Genomic DNA, 12,802 nt, shown 5'->3' with positions numbered 1-12,802 from the left:
CCTTCTCTGACACTAAAATGCTGTAATTTTATTTCTTTGCAACGCAGTAATTAAAAGGAGCAAACCCCCACTGCTAGTTGATTAAGAGCTGGGTGTGAAAGCAGAGGCCACCGTCCCACTTGTCGGCGCCCAGCTGGTGGCCCGGATGGGCACTGGCTGGCCAGGGGCTCCGCGCAGAGCCGCGCTGCCGGGAAGCACCCATGTGTCCTAACCCTGTGGATGTGTCCGTGGGCCTCAGAGGAGAATTCCCTGCACGCAGACGTTCCCGAACACGCGCTGAACGAATGCACGGCACCGGGTCCCCAACCCGCCCTCCCCTGCGAGGGTGTAGAGGGGAGCAGTGACACGCCAGGCCTGGGGACTCGAGCGCACTTTATTTCGAGGCCCGGGACGCAGCAGACAACGTAAGCGCGATCACCAAACCGAGCTCTCAGTGGCGAGGCGACTCCCGTCCGGAGGAGGGCTGGGGCATCCTGAATCTCGAGAGGTCCAGGTTCAGGTCCAGGAAGGTGTACGGCGTGTAGTCGTGGTGCTGCAGGTTCTTGTAGGTGGTGTTGTCGAACGGCTCGGCGGCAGGGGCGGCCTGCACGGGCTCTGTGGGCGGAACACACGCAGTGAGCACGTCGGACGGGGAAAGAGCTGCTCTGTAGCCCTGCTATGAAGTGTCTGGTTAGAAAAGCCCATGAAAGCGACAGTGTCTTCAAAGCCAAGATTGGGAGTTTAGCTGGGAATCTGTTCTAAAACACACAGCCTTAACAGGAAACGGAATAGTTATGGCAATGTGTCTAACTTACTACTTTATGTGCTTCTGCACCCTGGGCTTCCCCGAACTTTGCAAATACCTAGAACAATTATGGGGGGACTTCGGGGTCACATAAAGATTCAGGGGGAAAAATGAGATCTATTAGAAATCTGTCTGTAACAGAAGCAAACATTTATAGAAGAAAATTTCCAAGAGCAGCATAAGTCTCTGAACACAGGAAAATGAGATAAACTCCACCTGTTTTAGTAACAACAGTCAAGAGGGAGTGGAAAGGGGACACGGAGGTTTCGTTTAACTTTTGGAAAAAGTTGTTGGTATACTTCAGAGTCGTAGAATAAAAAAAACACACTAATTTAGCTGTATTTCCTTAAATGGAAAAAAAGAGTTAAAACCCACACACCCAGACATTTGGTGATCCTGAAACTGAAAGTGTGCGGCTGGAGGAGACACCGCTGTCCAGCAGTGCGGAGCGTGAGACAACACGGCAGCAGGGTGAAGCTCGCGCGAGACGCTGGCTAAGGTCTGGGGCACGTTCTTACCGACCCCAAACTTCCGTCACCGGGGCGCTCTCTCTGCTTCCACTCAGGCTGCACAAAATGTAACTTAAATTCACTCTCCCACTATTTGAATTCATACCAAAACCTTTTTTTTTTTTTTTTTTAGTTATACTAAACAAAAACGATGTCTAAAGAGCAGGCATCTTTCTCATCTCCGTGAGTAGAGCATCTTTGATGTGGCACAGGGGCATCGTCCAAGCGAAGGTGAATGTGGGCATTGAAAACCTGGCAAAACCTGACACCCCTGGAAGGCAGAGCCCGGGGGGGCTCAGGGACGCTGTGGCCCACCGCAAAGACGCAACCCCTGTGCTCTGGGGCGGCACCGCTCACCCCCACAGGGCAAAGAGAATAGTGGGAAATTCCCACGTGCATGAAAAATCAGAAGCAAAGTATTTTCAAAAAGTCTGCAATCTGAACACCCAGGTTCTGTTTCCTCCTGAAGGTTTTGGTGCTCCTCCCCAGGTTACAGCAGCATGACTGAAATGGGGGCGCCGGGCCGTGCGGTTCTGGAGGTCGGGAGCGGCTGGTGAGCTCTGGCGCTTTGCACATTGATGACAAGCGGAGAAAAAGGAGGGAAGAAAACACGTAAACTCTGTCAGCAAAAGGCAACCGATAACAATGATGACCAGGTCACGTCAATTAGGCAAAAGGGAGCCTTTAAAAAGAATCAAGAGCGAACAGGAAGGAGCTGGGTGTGTTAGTAACAATAATGCACGTTGAAGAAGTCTGGAAGAGACACAGATCCTAAAACCAGAGACCTCCTAGACCGTCTGGCCGTGACCTACCTAAAGCACACTCTTGTTTTATCAAGTTCAACGCACAAGAAAATGGTAACACAGTAGGAATAAACAGTTTCCCTTTCAAAATCGGTGCTAGCAAAAAAGCTCTTCATGAAAATTCGTTACAGAAAACTAAAGCAGCCCACTGGACTGTTCGGGTAAAGCAGAAGGAAGCACCCAGTGAAAAGATCTACATGGTCCACGGCTGCCCTCGAGTCACTCGCTGTGCGAACTCCTGACCTGCAGGTTTTCCCTCGGGCGGAAGGGTGCGCGAGGCACCACCTGGTGGCTCGCCTGTACAGCACCAGACCGAATTTAACTACCACCCTTCACGCTAAACGGGACTCCCCTCTCCTCTCAGGGAGCTGCTCTGCAAATTCGTGAAGCGGACACTGGCCATCCCCCACTGTTAAGGGTGATGCATTACATGCCAGTTTTCAAAACTATACTGGTTTGGGGGCAGCCCAGAGTGCCAAGGGCCTACTCTTTCACTCTAAGATACATTTAAAATGTTTCAGCCCTGGCTGGCATAGCTCAGTGGATTGAGTGCGGGCTGCGAACCAAAGTGTCGCAGGTTCGATTCCTAGTCAGGGCACATACATGCCTGGGTTGCAGGTCATGGCCCCCAGCAACCACACATTGATGTTTCTCTCTCTCTCTTTCTCTCTCCCTTCCCTCTCTAAAAAACAAATAAAAATCTTAAAAAAAATAAAAATAAAATGTTTCAGGGACTTCTGCCTATAAGGCGTGTATCTCATAATTCAGAGAGACCCCACCGCTGATCTGAGACAGTGGAACGGGCCGTGTTCCCACTGCGGAGTCTGATTAGTGGCGGCCCTCCTTTCTACCCCTCAGCTCTTCAGTCTCACCGCCCCCGGGGCACAAGGAGAGCTCGCAGCGGTCAAGGAATGTACCCCGTGTGTCGTCCTGGCCGCCCGCCTGGGTCGCTGCGTCTTCAGCGACTTCGCCCTTTGCCTCCAGCTTTAGTTCTGCCGTCTTCTCGTCAAACGTGGCTGTGTTCTGGACAGGAACTGGCTTCGAATTTGTTGCTGGTCCCCGATCTTCCAAAATCTCTTCATCTGCCTTTGAGATCCCTTCTACGACCTGCCTCCCCAAGTTTTCTTTTTTGAACGGGGAAAGAGCCACCGCCCTGGCGGGCTCTGGTCCCTGCTCTGCCAGCTGTCTGCCTCGGGTCTCGGGGGGAGCTGCCTGCAGCTGCCTTCCGATGGCGGGGCCTTCCGCCGGTCTCCCTCCCGTCGGTCTCATGGGCGCTGGGCCCGCGCTCCGCTGTGCAGATGACGCCCCGGATTTGGTAGTGTCCGACGAGACATCTGTCCCTTCAGACGGCCTCTGGCTTTCTTTATCTCTTGTATCTGAGCTGAATATGTTCTGCGTTTTCTTCCCCTTCATGAACTCTTTATCTACTTGAGACCTGGAGATTGTGGGTTTGGGTTCGTCTTTTCCGACCTTCGGAGGCTGCACGGAGGCCCCTTTCTTCCTTGCCTGCCGGGGCCCCTCCGGAGGGCTGAGGTCCCGACGTGGCTGTGCCGACCGGGCCGTCTCCCTTGCCGACACCGACATCTCGGGGGCCCTGTTTTCAAAGGAGCGGGAGGCCCCCGGTCTGGGCACCCCTCCTCTGCCTTTGCCCATCCCTGGCGAACCCGCCGCTGGGCCGTCGCCCTCCTCGTCAGAGCCTGAGTCAGAGGAGCTGGATGAGGACGAGGACGAAGACGAAGACGAAGATGACGACGAACCGCCCGCCACTCCCCCGCTCTTCCGAGGGGCCGCTGCGCGGGGGCCCTGGCTTCTGGGCGCGGACGGGCCTTTCTGGGGAAGCGCTACCCAGGTCTTTGTCGACAGAACCTTCCGAGCCCCTTCGTCTGTGGGCAGCACGTGGTCACCGGGGCGAGGGCCAGCTACCGTCCCGCCTCGAGTCCCAGCTGACGAGGAAGGACTGGGTGAAGTTAGGTTTCTAGACAATTCGGCTGCTGCTGGGGTGGTTAGTAGCTTGCCCCTCTCCTTTGGGTCCACTACATCTAGGAAATGGCATAAAGAGGAATATCATTTTTAATATTTAGTCAAACAGTCTAGGTGAATCAAAGTCACAGACACTTTATCATATACCACTCTGTCAGTCACAACACCTTCGATGTAACCACCCTAAGGAGTGCGCCAGGGACCCACCCTGAGGAGGGCCGAGCCCCCCAAGAGAAGAGGAAGAAAAGCAGATGCTTTTCTTTGTAACTGGCAGTTTTTAACGTGGGGATTTTTAACAACAGAAATAACAAACTTGTCTACACTTTACAAAAGAGAGCGTCTTTGATAATGACTTTGAAATGATTTCATCCAAATTTAAGATAAACTATAATGTGAGACAACTACTGAAGTTTTACAGATGTAAAATTTCTCAAAACCGTAAAAACTGGTGCCTCTCGAATATTAGAAAAGTGTTCCAGATGGTATGAACTTGAACGCTCTGGAGCCTGGTTTGGGTCTGGGGCGCACACATCCATGTGTCTGGCGGGGAGGGCATGGCATTGGGGTGTGTGGGGGGGTAATGTGGTTCAGACGAAGTTGCCCTAAGGGGAAGAAAAGTCCTTCACGATCACAAGCATGTGAGGGTTTCTTCAACTGAGCAAAGCAGAAGTACTGTAAGGCCACAAAAGTCCACCATCATTTAGTATCGTATACACCACTGGAAGCAACAGGTTGTACACTGTAAAAAAATCAAGTAAGTGCACACGTAAGTCTTACATTTTGTCAAGTCAATTATTAAAAAAAGGCAATCACACAGCACACTGACTAGAGCTGATGTCCATCTCCTCAGGTGGCGAATCTTTCCTAACTGCACACATCAGGAAAAAGTGTAGGACATGTTTTTATACATTAAAACTCCTTTTCAAATCTAAAGTAAAATTTAAAAAGATATATTACAAACGAACGAACTCTAAACCCAGTCTTTATTTCCCAGCCTATTTTATACTAAAAAGACCTCAATCCGACTTCTGTAAAGTAGAAAAAATGTGTTCCTAGCTCTCCTAGCGTACCAGCACCCAAGCAGGTTTCTAACAGTGTGCTGGGCTCGGGGACCTACATGTGACAGGACGACAGAAGACAATGAAGGAAAACTGAGGACCAACCAGAACCCGGACACGGGCGGAGAGGCCGAGGGCAGCGCACGGCAGGAGACCCGTGCGAGAACAGCCGGCGCAGGAGTGACTGTTCACAGCTGCCCCCTCCGCCTCCGTGCCCGCTGCACAGCGCGTCTGATTCCGGAGCTACTTGCTAGCCCAGGATCCGCATGCTGACCGCCCAGAGCAGGTGCGGATGCAGGTAACTCTCACGACTCACACGGAGCTCCAGGAGCACGTTAGACATAAAAACGAGGCAAAGAAATGCGTGCGCACTTGAACTCTCCCTTTCTCCCTGTCTCTAACTCATACGGGACGCGGCTCAGAAACCGCCAACGGCTGTGTGCAAGGCCTGCCGGCCTCCGAACCCCACAGCCTGCTCACCTGCATCATTAATCCGCCTCTACGCTGAGTCTAAAATTCCCAAGTATGCACAGTTAACTTACATAACTCAACATAAAAAAAAAACAAAACCCCACAGTGATTAATCCAATTTAAAAAATGGGCCGAGGACCTGAAGAGACACTTCTCCAAAAAGGACATATGCATAGACAACACGCACGAAAAGATGCTCCACGTCACTCACTACCAGGGAAACGCAAATCAGAGCCACAGCAAGGTACCGCCTCACACCTGTCAGAATGGCTGTCACCGAGAGAACAGATAACAAGTGCTGGTGTGGATGTGGAGGGAGGGAAACCCTCCGGCACCAGGAGACAAACACTGTACGATTTCATTTACACGTGGAATCAAAACACCAGAACAAATTAACAAGCAAAACGAAACAGAAACAAACTCACAGAGAACACACTGATGGGTGCCGGATGGGAGGCGGATGGAAGGCTGGGTGGGAAAGAGGAAGGGAGTTTTAAAAAAAGGTAATTTCACATAAAGCTCGTCTGAGACAGGCTGCTTTGAGCAGAGAGATTATGCCTGAATCTTCCAAAATTTGCTGTGAAGTTTTTAGAATGGTTAATAAGTTAGTAAAACCACATTATAGGTTGAGGCAGCACCTACTTGAAAACGGGAAGGAAATTTCAAATGGGATTAACAATGATATATTTTGTTTGAAAAAGAAACTTCTGTCATACGAAAAACAATGCTTTAAAGCAGGGGTGTCCAACCTTTTGGAGTCTCCGGGCCACACATTAAATACGCAAACACTAATGAAAACGGATGAGCAAAAAAAAAAAAAAAAAGAAAAGAAAGAAAAAAAGAAAAAAAAAGGTCTGTGCATAATTTTTGTGATATCTGCCACCACAGAGAAGCAAAAAAGTCCTCACATAATAATAACCCTAATTACGCAGTGGCCCTTTCAATGATCTTTTAACTTTTAAAATCACTGAACAGGTCCCAAGTTTGTGATCACTAATATAGAAAATATGTATATCTAAGTAGTAAAACTTAGTATAAAACTTAGTAATAAAACTAAGTACCGTGTTAAGTAAATGTACGATTTTGTGCTGGACTGAATTCACAGCCATCCAGGGCCACGTGCAGCCGCGGCAAATACCCCTGCTTTAAAGTTCCCTCCATTCACGCTGCGTTGTTGGGAGAATTCCACGGAACGGCTGGGGAACTAAACTCCAGCACTCTGCTTTTCTGCTGACCCGCTGCCGCCCAGCCCAGGCCCCTCTCTGTGGTTCCCAGGGAAGCTGGCCGCTGTGATCTGGAGCTGCCACCAAACTGCTGCGCCGCAGTGCCAGGGCCCGCAGCCAGTCTGCACTCAGCGGTGCAGAATGGCGTCCCTGGAAGACAGCGCTGTCACGTGGAGGGACAACGGCTCCAACTTCGAACACAAGCACGAATTCACCTGTGTGTTCTCATGAGATCCCTGATGTCTGTCTACAGGCAGGAAGCTGATGCACCTGGCAATGCTTCAGTTCGGTGGTGACTGTACTGGAAAGACAAACACCACAAAACCCACCCACCGCTGGCGGGGTTTAGCCTGGCCACGTGTGTGAAAAGCGCTCTTGTGTCTCGTGCTTTTCAATCACTGGAGCTCTGGGATGTCTGCACACAGCGGTTCAGAAGTGTAAGCTACTTCCTCCTCACCTAGGGATTACTGTTTCTTAAGTTCTGAGACAGGAATGTAACGTGTGTTAAAGATAATGTAGCTCTGAAAACTGCCCCTGCACACACCGCCCCTCTTACCACTTCCCACCAGACTCACCCCGGCCCGGGGTGGCCGGTGAGATCGCTGGCCCCACTCCGGCACCAAGGGCCGAGACTCAGGGACCTGAGGGGCTTGCTGTGTCCAGAGGCAGAAGCCGTGAACCCAAGGCCAACCCCAGTTCCATGTTTCCTGTCTCCCAGCTGCATCCCAAACTCTCACAGGAAGAAGCACCCCATTTTCACGCACATACCGAAGAAAGTTACTAAAAAGCGGCAAATTTGGCTCTGTGATGGTAACTTAAATTCCATTAATCCAAGCTCATAAACCTACCAGGCAGGACTGCAGCTAAAAGATAAAGCTTCACCAAAGCCTGCCCTGGCTGTTGTGGTTCAGCGGACTGAGCACTGGCCTGCGAACCAAAAGGTCGCTGTTTCGATTCCCCATCAGGGCTCATGCCTGGGTTGCGGGCTGGGTCCCCAGGTGGGGGCATGCGAGAGGCAACCAATCAATGTATCTCTCACATATTGATGTTTCTCTCCCTCTCTCTTTCTCCCTTCCTTCTCTTCTAAAAATAAAAAATAAATGAAACCTTAAAAAAAAAACCCCAAAACCTTCGCCAAGGCCAAGGATAACATTAGTAATGAAACCCAACTACTCATTCACCAGTAAAGAATGTCGGACACGTGCCAGGCACAACACAGAACTTAACTGACGTTCTTATAAAGGTGTTTTAGGTGTGATAATGGTATTATGGCTATGCCCACAAAACAAACAAACAAACAAATAAAAGTCCTTACTTTAAGATCCTTATATTAAAGCTTACGGATTAAAGGAGGAGAGCACCGATTTAAAAATGAAGCAGGTACAGCGGACAGGGGCCGAAGACATCACCAGGAATGCGTGCCTCCTCGGTCGAGGTCAATGGCGTGTGACTGGCAGCCGGCAGGCGGCATTCTCGGCCAGATGCCAATATCTTATAACCTGCTCACGCTTTTGCGTGCAGACCAGGGAGGGACAAAACAACCAATCCAAACACTTTCAAACTGAGAAAATGGCATCATCATGAAAAGAAGACAAACTCATTATCGTTCTAAACCCCATATGAAGATTGAAGATTTTGCCAAGAGACTGCAAATATTATGTATATATTTCTTAAGACTCAACTAAGGTTTCATCAGTTAAGACTAAATGCAATGGACCTGGATTACAGTCAATTAATAATGAGTGGGAATAGAACATAAAATTCTCACACAAGAAGTATTTAAAATATACTGTTGAAATAAAATAAAATAAAATAATAAAATAAAAATAAAGTAAAATAAAACAAAACAGCCCCAGCTGAGCGGCCCAGTTGAACGGAGAGCTGCCCCATGCACTCCATGGGTTTGTGGGTTTGAGCCCCATTTGAAGCAATCAATTGCTGTTTCTCTCTCACATTGATGTTTCTCTCTCCCTGACTCCCACCTTCCTCTCTCTCTAAACTCAGTAAATGTATCCTCAGGTGAGGATTAAGATTAAGTTAAATTAAAACTAAAGAATAAAACCAAAGCAAACATAGCATTGCATTTCCTCTTGTCCTCCAACGAGGACAGGCTACACTGGCATTCGGGGGACAAGTGAAGTGAAACTGGTGCTAAAAGACAAATGACCGTGCAAAGAGCTGCGAACAGAGCAGACACCGAGCATGCTCCATCAAAGCGAGTCACAATGGAAAACGGGGCCGGCTCTTAACTCTCTTCACAGTCACAGAGTGAGTAACGCCTGCAATCCTGGACTGGGGCTGAGCAAAGCCACAGACGAGTCTCAAAACACTGCGGAAAAAAGTCACAATCATGAAGAGAAAAGTGGGATTCCTGGGAGGGAGGACGGGGTCCATATTAGGGCCACCCAAACAGCCAGAGCCTTCATATTCTGCGTCCCATTCAGGGCTGAATGGTGAGTAGAAGACTGTTACATTACTGATACTTTTGGTCTAACATCTGTTACAAACCTCACATCTGATGATAATCTGGATGCTGCTGGAAACCAAGAAGCATGAATTGTGTAGCTAGTAAAAACTCCTTTCAGTTCGTGCGGAGCTCACTGATTTATCTGCGTTCTTTCACCTATGACTACCATGGAAAGCTTACTTTTTGGTGCGCTTTGCTTCTTGGAATTCGGTGGCAGTCCTTTGTCGCTCTTTCCGGATTCTGCGGAGAGAGAAGCTGCAGGACCAAGTCCTGGAAACACTTGTCCTTCGAGGAGCATAGTCTGACAAGGGAATGAGCAAATAAGGATATTTTAGGAATGTAAAGAAAAAGCAAAATTGAAACAGACTCACAGACACAGACAGCAGACTGGTAGTTGCTAGAGGAGAGGGGGTTTGCGGGGCGGCGAGGAGAGGTGAAAGAGCTGAGAAGTACCAACTGGCAGTTACAAAACAGTCACGGGGATGTAACGCACGGCACAGGGAACATGGTCAATAGTACTGCAACAATTATGTACGGTGCCAGGTGGGTACTGGAAATATCAGGGGGAACACACTATAAAGTATGATTGTCAAACTGCTATACTGTGTACCTGAAACCAATATAATATTGAAAGTAAACTTTAATTGGCCCTGGCTGGTGTAGCTCAGTGCATTGAGTGCAGGCCTGTAAACCAAAGCATCACCGGTTTGATTCCCAGTCAGGGGACATGCCTGGGTTGCAGGCCATATCCCCAGTATGGGGTGTGCTGGAGGCAACCACACATTGATGTTTCACTCCCTCTCTTTCTCCCTCCCTTCCCCATCTCTCTAAAATAAATAAATAAAATCTTTAAAAAAAGGAAAGTAAACTTTAATTGAAAAATAGAAAATAGCCCTGGCTGGTGTGGCTCAGTGGATTGAGTGCCAGACTGCAAACTGAAAGGTCACTAGTTCGGTTCCCAGTCAGGGCACATGCCTGGATTATTGGCCAGGTCCCTAGTATGTATGGGGTGGGTGAGAGGCAACTGATGTATGTATCTCTCACACATTGATGTTTCTCTTCCTCTCTTTCTCCCTTCCTTCCTCTCTCTCTAAAAATAAATAAATAAGCCCTGGCTGGCACAGCTCAGTGGATTGAGCGCGGGCTGCGAACCAAAGTGTCGCAGGTTTGATTCCCAGCCAGGGTACATGCTTGGGTTGCAGGCCATAACCCCCAGCAACCACACATTGATGTTTCTCTCTCTCTCTCTTCCCCTCCCTCCCTTCTGTCTCTAAAAATGAATAAATAAAAAAAGATAAAAAGATAAAAAATAATAAAAATAAAAAAGAATTACAATAAATAAATCTTTGAAAAAAGAAAAGTAAAAAATAATTTTCAAAAGGATATTTTAGTGAAATACCATTTACAACAGCTGTTAGTACATATGATGATTATGTATTATTGCTACATATGAATATTTTCCTTTAAATTCATATGGTGTATTTCTAAAGATTATTATAATTTTCATAATACATGTATATTACAGAAATTACGGAAAATACAAATGAGCTGCAAAGGCTAGTACTACAGATGAATACTTTCCTTTGCACTCATACAACATTTCTAATGATTACAATTTTCATAACATATGTATATTGTAGAAATTATGAAAAAATACAAAAAAGCTGCAAAAATAAGAAAAAACCTGAGTTCAAGAACATGCACTGTTAACACTTCGGTACTTCTCCAACCAGACTTTCTTCTGTGCATACTTTTTGTAGTCTCCAATTAACTATTAACCTACAAAATACTATGATTCTTTTTTTTTTTAAATCTCTATGAAAGAGAAGGGCTACTTTTTTGTTTTTGCTTTTTTTTAAGATTTTGTTTTATTTTTTTAGAGGGGAAGGGAGGGCGATAGACAGAGAGAGAGAGAAACATTAATGTGCGGTTGCTGGGGGTCATGGCCTGCAACCCAGGAATGCGCCCTGGCTGGGAATCGAACCTGGGACACTTTGGTTCCCAGTCCGTGCTCAATCCACTGAGCTACGCCAGCCAGGGCCTATGATTCTTTTTGTAAAATGTTTTTCTACACTTAGAAAGTAAATTAGAAATACTACTTAAAATAGTATTTCAAAAATGATGAATAAAAATTGCTTCAAATTTGTTTTCAATATATCAAAGCGGCAAGCATTTTATAAACTGTTCATTTATTCGGCATCCATTTACTAAGACCTACTGTGTGGTGGGCACTGTTCTAGACGCTCTACATAAGAACAGAGGCGCCTTCAGTGCATACATGAAGGAGTAACAATTTTTTGTTTATGACTGCACTCAGCGTGGGTATACGGATATACGAACGCAGAAAAACTCGTTTGCAACTAGTTTTCAAGGAGTAAAGAGACTCTCTGGCAATAGATTTCCCATCTGTACTTTAATTTATTTACCAGTGAATAGTTACTGCTATGTAATAAGAGCCTTTTGAAACTTTAGATGTCGTGAAGTGGCCTTAGCTTTCATATATGAAGAAAGCAAGCCCTTCTTCCTTCCTTTTCACAGACCAGGTAATGGAAGCTGGCTTCTTGGCAGCTGCGAAACCAGTTGCCGGGTCAACCAGGCGCCCAGAAGTTCCCTCGCTTCTTCTCCTGCCTCAGTAAGGAAAGACGCAGTCCTGAACCGCTTGGACAGAGCAAGGCGGTGCACGCCGCCTGGGAGCCCGCACACCGGGGGCTCCCCAGGGCACTCGGGTTCGGCGGGATCCGAGCCGGGGTCAGGAGTCTATTCGCCGGCCCCCGCCCCCGGCTGCATGCACCGGCCTTGCACCCTCTCCTCCGCTGCGGAGCGGGGTCCGCGCTCCCCCGGGACGGCCGGATGTGGCCTCAGGACCGCGCCCTCGCCGCGACCCTACGCGGGCTCCCAGCCACAGGCCCAGCTCCCCTATACCTTCAGCGCCCTGGCTCGTCCTTGCCGGAACAGGAGGAAGGCAGCCATCGCGGTGACTCGGAGGCGGGCCGGGCGAGGGGCGGTCCTGGAGAGGCTCGCGAGCGGACTGGTGCCACCGCGGAGCGCGCACCGCCGCCTGAAAGCCCGCCTCCCGCACCTCGGGCAGCAGTCGCAGGCGGGGACTGGCCGGGTCGCAGCCGCTGCGCGCGCACCACCGCCTGAGTGCCCGCCCCCCGGGCGGAGAGCACCAATCATAAGAGGGATCAGGAGCGGAAGAGGGCGGGGGCGTGGTCCCGTGCCCGCAGCCCAGAGACCCTTGGCTCTTTGCCCTACCCTCAGAGGCCGTGCTGCGGTGGAGTTCCCAGTCGCTGGCTAGTGTTTCTCGTGGCCCCGGGCTGCACAGCGGGACGCCTCCTATCCGTGTGCGGAGAGTCGACCCGAGGTCTTCGGTGTCCTCTCCTGAGGTGCACAGATTGCAGGAGCTTTTCGGCCCTGGTTAACAGTCCTCTAATGTTTGGTGGGCTTGAAGCACCTCTGCACGTAAAGTCCGGCCCACACCCCGTGCCCAGCCTCCCCCCCCCCCAC

At 49.1% G+C, this 12,802-nt stretch overlaps 1 protein-coding gene across 1 annotated transcript; it reads right to left on the bottom strand.

Annotated features, from left to right (window-relative positions):
• Positions 1-355: 355 nt before the first annotated feature.
• On the bottom strand, positions 356-12,386 carry NDUFV3 (NADH:ubiquinone oxidoreductase subunit V3). The gene is made up of 3 exons (XM_028504968.2): positions 12,218-12,386; positions 9,476-9,596; positions 356-594 (listed from the first exon to the last, which is right to left on the bottom strand). Exons 1-3 carry the CDS (start codon positions 12,263-12,265, stop codon positions 431-433), a joined length of 333 nt encoding a protein of 110 aa, XP_028360769.1. The 5' UTR covers positions 12,266-12,386; the 3' UTR covers positions 356-430.
• Between the last annotated feature and the right edge of the window lie 416 nt (positions 12,387-12,802).

The sequence above is a fragment of the Phyllostomus discolor genome, chromosome 2 (genome assembly GCF_004126475.2).
Source record: "Phyllostomus discolor isolate MPI-MPIP mPhyDis1 chromosome 2, mPhyDis1.pri.v3, whole genome shotgun sequence".
NCBI classification, from domain to species: Eukaryota; Metazoa; Chordata; class Mammalia; order Chiroptera; family Phyllostomidae; genus Phyllostomus; species Phyllostomus discolor.
Note: the sequence above shows the minus strand (reverse complement) of the source record. Positions and strands in the feature narration are given on the sequence as shown.